Source organism: Sciurus carolinensis, chromosome 11 (genome assembly GCF_902686445.1).
Source record: "Sciurus carolinensis chromosome 11, mSciCar1.2, whole genome shotgun sequence".
NCBI lineage: Eukaryota > Metazoa > Chordata > Mammalia > Rodentia > Sciuridae > Sciurus > Sciurus carolinensis.
The window spans coordinates 71645080-71654101 of record NC_062223.1 but is presented as its reverse complement, the minus strand read 5'-3'; the positions used below and the strand labels follow the sequence as shown (position 1 = coordinate 71654101).

Genomic DNA, 9022 nt, shown 5'->3' with positions numbered 1-9022 from the left:
TAAGTCAAAAGAAAATAGTTGCAATATGAAGTGCTGTCTGGACAGTGAGAAACATGTACATGGTTCATGACATTAGAGATGGAAAAGGAGCATGAAGAAGTGACGGGAGGCTGGAGAGGTGGGCTCCAGCATCCCCACACAATTACAATCAAAAGATGCAACTGTTCATCTTGATCAATGACACTTACTGCTCCCTCTGGCTATGTGGAATTGCTCATTCTCTTTGAAACTTGTTTCTTCCAGAAGTTGGGGATTCATTACATTTGAAGATCTATGTAAGAAGTAGATGGTGGGAGGCAATTATGTGGTAGGGTCTATTTTTACCAATTAAAAAAGACATCTTGGAAAAATGGAAACTAACTTTATTTTTAGTATATAACAAATAAAAATCTCTAAAGCAAAATAAATGAAGCTAAAATCTCATAATGTAAGTGACATGGGAACTAGGGACATTATCTAGTCCCTTTATGTCACACTCTGCTAGGCATACCATAAGAGTTAAATTTCCGGTATGATCGTTTATGTTGCTATAAAAGAAAACACAGGAAATAATTATAGAAACAAATTGAGATTCTCATCTGTCTCCAAAGTGTTAACTAAGTGTTTTTTCCCTTTGAAATTTCTGAAAGCACCCAACAATTCTATTGAAAGCATAAATGGAGCAAATCAAGCATGTAAATAAATAACAAAATCTCAGTTCCCCACACTGTTTAAAGGGATAGGAATAAACCACGTGGCGTGGCACCATGGAGAAACACATACATTCCGTTGGCCTGGATAATCTGCCACAAGTTGAGCACAGATATAGAACGTTGCTCTGTCTTCGGGCATATGGAGTCATTAGGTGATTCTTTTCTATTCTAATTTTACAGATCACTAAAAGAAAGTTGTAAAATACGTGACAAAATATGGCAGCACACCAAAACGACACCAACCCCACAGGAATTTCAGACTTCCTTCTGAATTGTTTTGTCAGGTCTCCCCGCTGGCAACTCTGGCTGTCCCTGCCCCTCAGCCTGCTCTTCCTCCTGGCCATGGGGGCCAATGCTATTCTTCTGATCACCATACGCCTGGAGGCCTCTCTGCATGAGCCCATGTACTACCTGCTGAGCCTCCTCTCCCTGCTGGACATCGTGCTCTGCCTCACTGTCATCCCCAAGGTCCTGGCCATCTTCTGGTTTGACCTCAGACCCATCAGCTTCTCTGCCTGCTTCCTCCAGATGTATATCATGAATAGCTTCCTAGCCATGGAGTCCTGTACATTCATGGTCATGGCCTTTGATCGCTATATAGCCATCTGCCACCCACTGAGATACCCATCCATCATCACAGACCAATTTGTACTCAAGGCTGTCATTTTCATTGTGGCCAGGAACATCTTTATGTGTGGGCCCATCCCCATCCTCTCAGCACGACTCCATTACTGTAGGAGAAATGTCATCGAGAACTGCCTCTGTGCCAACATGTCTGTCTCCAGGCTCTCTTGTGATGATGTCACCCTCAATCGCCTTTACCAGTTTGCTGCAGGCTGGACTCTGCTGGGATCTGACCTTATCCTCATTTTCCTTTCTTACTTCCTCATACTGCGAGCTGTGCTGAAGCTCAGGGCAGAGGGTGCTGTGGCCAAAGCCCTCAGCACTTGTGGTTCCCACTTCATCCTCATCCTCTTCTTCAGCACCATCCTTCTGGTCCTTGTCCTCACACATGTGGCTAAGAGGAAGGTCTCCCCTGATGTGCCAGTCTTACTCAATGTCCTCCACCATGTCATCCCTGCAGCTCTGAACCCCATTGTTTATGGGGTGAGAACCCAGGAGATCAAGCAAGGAATCCAGAAATTACTGAAGAAAGGGTGGTAACAAAGGCAACTGACTCTCTGCATTCCTCATATAGGAAGACTTATTCATCAGCTTTTGGGAACTTGGCCTGAGAACCATAACTGGGAGACCAGATTTCAAAAAGAAAGGTAAGTACTAGTTCTGAAATAAGTTCCTGACTCCCTCTTTACACCCCAAAAACTTCTTCCAACACATACATACCAAAAAAGAACACCTCTTACATCTTTGTATCTTTTTAATATTACCCCATATTTATGATTCTTTTTTTGTCTAAAATGTAAAAACTCAATAAATAAATACCATAGTGGAGAAATAACTCACAGTTAATACTAAAGTTACATCTTTGAACATTGAAATTTTTCAAAATATATCTGTGGATATTAGTGGCCTTGATTATGACTTGGTATTATAATATTACTGTTATTATGCCGTCTCCATAATGCAATTGTGAAAAGACCAGGTAGTTTAAATGTCAGCATTGAAAGTGGCTGGAGTCCAGAGTCTCGTTCACTTACTTCCAACCAAGCCAATGCCTTTTTTCTACCCTTCCTTTTTTTCATGCAATGTCCCTCTTTTGTTGGCAGAACCATGAAAGAAATAATTCTCCTGTAAAATTAAGAACATGTGTAGTGGTGGATTTTACTGGATTAGAAGGAGTAACTGGGTAAGAAGTTATAAAGCTTCTCCTGAGTGGCTTTGCACCACTGTCTCTCCAAGTTTCACAGTGAATACATTTGTGATCTGTGCACAGGGCTCTGCTGAAGCATTCTCATATGACACAATATCAGAAAACACCCAAGTAATGACACTTAAGTACATTGGGTCGATTATTAATGGGGCAAAGATTTCCTAAAGCAAGTTCTTTCTTCCAGGAACTTGGTTAGGGAAAATGATAGGTATAAAGACACATAGGACAGTTTATAATCATTGAGAAACTCATATGGTATTTAGGCAAAATATAAACCAATCTGAATCCTACAATTGTTAAGAAATGTTTTCTTCTACAAGTAAAGAACTGGGAGAAACAAGGTATACACCACACCATGATGCACTTCTGTTGTCCCAGATACATGGGAGGTTGAGGCAGGAGGGTGGCAAGTGCAAGGCCAAGACACTCTCTCAAAATTAAGAGAAATGAAAATAGGTACACATATATTCAGGGAATGACTTGAAAAAGATAAAACCTGAGATATGAAAGGAGGAGTTACAGGCTCTGCATTCTGGTCCTTGAACAACCATAGATGACATTTGCACTTGGGACTAACCCAGGAGCATCACTCAACTTGAGGATCCTCATCTGTCCCATGAAAGCTGAAAACTAAAAGTTTTCAAATACATTTCTGCTTCTGGGAGTCTATGCCACACTTCAATATCTTTTTAATCATTTATCTATATTTTTATTTTTTACAGACTGCATTTTTATTCATTGTACAAAAATGGGGTACATCATTGGTTTCTGTGGTTGTACATGATATAGATTCCAGAACAGGCATCACTCCCACTCCTGTGTCTCCTCCATACCTTTTCCCTTTAACATCGATATGAACATTTCCCACATTCTCTGAATGAAACTTGAAACCAAGTAGGAAAACTTACATCATATTAGGGATAAATCCCAAATACTAAAATTTTTGAGTTTTGTTCCGAGATCAAAAATCCAAGTCTGGCTGAGGAATTACTTATATATCTATATCATTAACAGGTCCTCTTACATGTAACTACCCAGAAAAAGTTATGGTCCTTCATGATGGTTGGACTTCATGTATATTTAATTCTGGGTCTAATAGCTTAAGCTCTCAATTGACCTAGCATTTCCCTATGAAATGATACTTAAGTCTTAATCTTGCTCTCGGGGTTGACATCCTACCAGGACTACTGAGGAAAACAATATATGTCAATTCCATTCCAGAAAGTCCCACTAAACCCAAAATCATGCATCTCTACCTTCTGACCCCAAAATAAAAATGCCTCTATGTCCACAATCGAAAGAGTTGTCAAAGTCTGGGTCAGTTACCCTGAGAAAAATATATTTCATGAATTACTGATATGTTTAAGTTATAATCTCTCATATGTTTTCAGCCTCTTTAATTTTCTGTCTAATAACAAGAATAAATTATACTTGAGTATTTCCTTGTGGACTTTGATTTCACATTTGCAAGACTCCTTCAAGTATGTGCTTGAAAATGAAAGTGCATTTATATTCCCTGAAATAACAAGCAATAATCAGTTAAAATTCTGTTCACATAATGTTCACTGTCATAAAGACCAGTATACCTAACACAAATCCTACTGTTACAAATATTACTATTTTAAAAAGACTCAATTTATTTAAAACTCAATACTAATGAGAAATATTCTCAAAATAGAAGTAAAAATCTGCTCCTGAATCAAATTTAAGCCACTAAAGTTGTGAAATACATAATTGCATGAAACCACTCAACAATAGTTTTCAACATTTACCCATCAAAGTTATACAAATCACTAGGTCTGACAGTGATTTACACCAATGTACTTTAAAGCAAATCCCAGTGTTTCCGAAAACTGACTTAACAAACTTGAAGTTGTTTCCCAGAAATGAGGAATTGATCATAAACTATCTGCTAAACCACAGCTTTGAAAATTTTAGATTATTTAAAACTCTGTATTTTGTCTAGTTCATCAATTTTTAAGTGTCGTGGGGGAAACTCTGACTCAATTTATTAAAAGTGTGCCTAATTTCCATGTGAAAAGCAGATAATACAGAAGCACAGTACCTATGTTCCCCTCTAACCAAGTGATGCAAAACAGGGTTTTCTCCAGTTACTAATGTGAAAATTTAAGAAAATGCTTGGGAAATCTAGTTAATTGAAAGAAAAATGTTTACTCATAAAAAATGATCACAATAAGAAAACATAAGTGAATGAGACATCTCTCATGTGTTTCAGTTTGCCACAAATGTAAAAGTAAGATAGGGAGTTACAAAGTTTATGATAACTTCTTCACTCCAAAACACCAAACAGCAGCACATAAAATGTTAGGTAGCAGGGTGAGAAGTTTAAAATGGCAGAAGACTTTCTTACTAGCTTTCTGCATGTTAAACAGGTCCAAAGGCTTAACAATGTTGATAATGAGCTACATTTGAATCCAGGGAAATGTTACATTCTAATTAATTGCTTCAGTCAATAATAAGAAACATAGCCTTACAGTAAACTTTCATTAAGCTAACAGTTTCCCAACAAGGAAATAGTTGCATCCTAATATTTATGTCTTCCTTCAGATCTTGCCTTAAACAGATTTTCACAATTCTATACATCAACATCTGAAACTGGTAATTTTAATTTTAATAAAAAAATGTTCAGAGAAGTCCCAAGACATATGGAGCAGTTTATAACCTAGCATTCAATAGGAAACAGAAACAGAAAATCTGATTCTTTGAACCATGGCAGGTCTAGATAATGTTAAGATGAAGGACTTGTCAGCAACTTTAACATTACCTGGCATTAGTCTCTCTTCCCCTATCACCACTATGTGCATCTGACAGATATCTAAGGAGATATTTCATTAGAGAGTGATCAAGGAATATATTGATCAAGATAGCAAAGTGTCCACAACACAGCAGTGACCCTGCAGGATAAATCTGGGGAACAGTTATTTCTTTCTCCAATACATATTCAATAATGTTAAGTGTCACACATTCTATGTGCTGAGTATAGGGTCATGAAGAAGACAAGATATGTGTACATTCTGAAAGGAAATTCAAGATATTAAGTAAAGAAACAAATTTAAAATTTATTCCACAAAGTAGTAAGTGCTTTAAGAAAAAAATAAAGATGATATAATCTCTCTTTCCATGAGAAAAGGTGAAAGAAGGACACTGCCATAGTTTCACGCTTCCTCCTTATGACTGCGTAAAACTTCATTGTGTAGATGTGCCACGTGATTTTTATACATTCATCTGTTGACTCCCATCTTCCCAATAAACTGATGGAACTGGAGAACATCATACTAACTGAAATAATCCAAACTCAGAAAGACAAGGGTCAAATGTTTTCTGACATATGTGGAGCTAGAGAAAATGAGGAAAAAAATATGGGGAGGAGGGCACAAAAAATGGAAGTGAAATCAGTGGTGTGGTGGGAATGGAGGGTGAGAAATAAGAGAAATCAGTGGTGTGGAGAATGGGAAGGGTGAGAAATAGGAGCAACTGTGGAATTAAGCTGACAAAATCATGCTGTGTGCATGTGTGAGTGGACAACAGTGAATTCCAACTTTATGTACACCTACAAATTACCAATAGTACCAGTTCATAAAAACAATAAATAGATGGAGGAGAAGGCTAGGGAAAAAGAGAAGTGGTAATAGGGAAGGAGGAGAGAGAGGGAGGAGGTTCTGGGAACTTAAATTGGAACAAATTATATTCCATGCATATGTGATTTATGCCAAAATGAAACCCATGAATATTTACAACTATAATGCACTACCAAAAAAAAAAAAAAAAGAAGGCCAATTTTCATGTGTCTATTGAGAATGTGACCTCTGTCTACTACGAGATAACTACTTATATGGCTTTTTCCCTGTGTATTTTATGCTGTATCACTGGTTCACATTTCTGTTTTGGTGCCAATACCATGCCATTTCTATTACTATAGTTCTATAGTATAACTGAAGGTCTGGTATTGTTAGACCTCCTGCTTCACTCATCTTGCTAGGGATTATTTTGTCTATTGTGGGTCTCTTATTTTCCAATTGAATTTCATGAGTGCTTTTTCTATTATATGAAGAACATCATAGGAATGTTAATAGGAATTGCATTAAATCTGTAAAGAGCTTTGATAGTATGGCCATTTTGACAATATTAATTCTGACTCTCCAAGAACAGGATAGATCTTTCCATATTTGAAAGTTTTCTTCAATTTCTTTCTTTAGTGTCATGTAGTTTTCATTGTAGAGGTCTTTCACCTCTTTTGTTAGATTGATTCTCAATTTTTTTTTCTTTGAGGCTATTGTGAATGGAGTAGTTTTCCTAATTTCTCATTCAGTTGATTCATCACTGATGAAGAGGCAGGCATTTGATCTATGGATATTAGTTTTATGTCTTGCTGCTGTTGCTGAATGCATTTATGAGCTCTAGAAGTTTTCTGGTGGAGCTTTTTTTGGGTTTCAAAATGTAGAATCATGTCAATGGCAAATAGGGAAAGTTCAAGTTCTTTTTATTCCATATCCCTTCAATTTCTTTCTTCCTTCTAACTGCTCTTGGTAGAGCTTCAATGATGAGATTATATAGAAGTGGTGAAAGAGGGCATCCTTGTCTTATTCCAGGTTTGAGAGGGAATGCTTTCAATTTTACTGCATTTAAAATGATGTTGTTCTTGTTCTACCATATATAGCTTTTACATTATTGAGGGTGTTCCTACTATCCCTAGTTTCTCTAGTGTTTTGAACATGAAGGGGTGATATATTTTGTCAAATGTTTTTTCTGCATCTATTGAGATAATCAAGTGATTATTGTCTATTGATGTGATGAATGTTTATATCACCTCAATTCATAATAGGTAAACTATGGAACAAAACTAGTTGCCCTTCACCAGATGAATGGATAAAGATTATGTGATGTATGTATACAGAGTGGAATTTAACTCAGCCATAAAGGAAAATGAAATTATGGCATTTGCTGGTAAATGGATGGAACTGGAGTTTATCAGACTAAAGGAGATAAGCCAATTCCAAAAACCCAAAGGATGAATATGCACAGTGATATGTAGATACTAACACACAAGGTGGGCAGGGGGGAATAGAAGTACTTTGGAATAGAGAAAAGGGAATGAAGAGAGGGAAGAAAGATTGGGAGTAAGTAAGTGAGTAGAATGAGTCAGACATTACTTTCTTATGTTCCTACATGTTTATATATGAATACACGACCAATGTAATTTCACATCATGTACAACCAGAAGAAAGGAAAGTTGTACTCCATATATACTATATGTATTATATAGATATACACATATATATGTATAAAATTTGTCACACTGCATTATACTGTCCTGGATAAATAAAACAAATCTTTAAAACATGTGATCTCTGTGAAAATGATTTTTGAACTAAAATCGTACATGTGGAGATGTTGATCATTTTTCGCATAGAGTCTGTTCCATTCCGATTCAATTAGAACAGTAAATTCAGAGAGCAAACCTAGAATAAGTGAAAGCCCAAGGAGTAGTGGACATCCCACCAGGACGATAGGATACAGACAAGGGAAGGCAAAGGCAGAAGACCAGGTCAGTGGTTGCTGAGGAATTCTGGCTACAGTGAACAGGACCTCTTTCTCTGAAAAAGTAGCCACAATCATGAGAAGGGGACTCTCAAAATCTAGGCCTGGCAGATGACTGAAGGTCAAAGCAGAATTATAGAATAGGAATGTGACTGAGAACCAAAACAGACACCCAATCCTATGAACTCATGAAAAAGAAGACTGCCCCTTAAAATCTATATCCCTATGGTCATATTAGTACTAGGGAAGGACTGCTATAACCCAGACACATTATTCTTGGTTAAGTTTGATTGTAATGGTGCTCAGCTCTATAGCATTTACCTCAATGATTCCATCCTTATTACTCCTTGAAAGGATTCTTCAAAAGGCACATCTCAACCAAAAGTAGAAAATTATTCAACTGACTATTGGCTATAACTAAAACAATCACCATGCAAATATATTTTATGTGGGATTTTTGGATGAAGGGCAGGGGAAGGAATAGGGGTACACATTCATCCCTGTCAATGAGAGGTTTCTTAATTTCTTTCTGTTGAATATGTTTATAATATCCCTTTGGTGTTGGATTCACTTTAAATCTTGCTTTAAAAGTGTATCCTCCGCTTTCTGATCAGAAACGCCAGCGCGGCGTTCTCTGGCCCGCAAGCGGCTTCAGGGACCAGGACAGGGCAGCCAGAGACCTCCCCAAGCATCCTGGACCCCTGAGGTGGGAGGTGCCTTTCAAGGCTAGCTTCTTGGAGCAGACCGCCCAGTGAGAGCCTTTCTACATAGAGTCAGCCACAAGTCCCCGAGCCAACTGAGAGCTTCGATCCGCAAGCAGCCTCCGGGATAAGGGCAGGGCAGCCAGAGACTTCTCCAGGTGGCTCTGCCCACTCCGGCCACAGGCTCTTTCCACGGGGCGATCCAAGATGGCAGACTAGAGGTGACTGCATCCCCAGTC

The 9022-nt window shown here is 37.9% G+C and overlaps 1 protein-coding gene across 1 annotated transcript; it reads left to right on the top strand.

The window, feature by feature from the left end:
• Nucleotides 1-908: 908 nt before the first annotated feature.
• LOC124960458 (olfactory receptor 56A3-like) lies at nt 909-1856 on the top strand. The gene has a single exon (XM_047519225.1). It carries the CDS (start codon nt 909-911, stop codon nt 1854-1856), a length of 948 nt encoding a protein of 315 aa, XP_047375181.1.
• Nucleotides 1857-9022: the final 7166 nt, after the last annotated feature.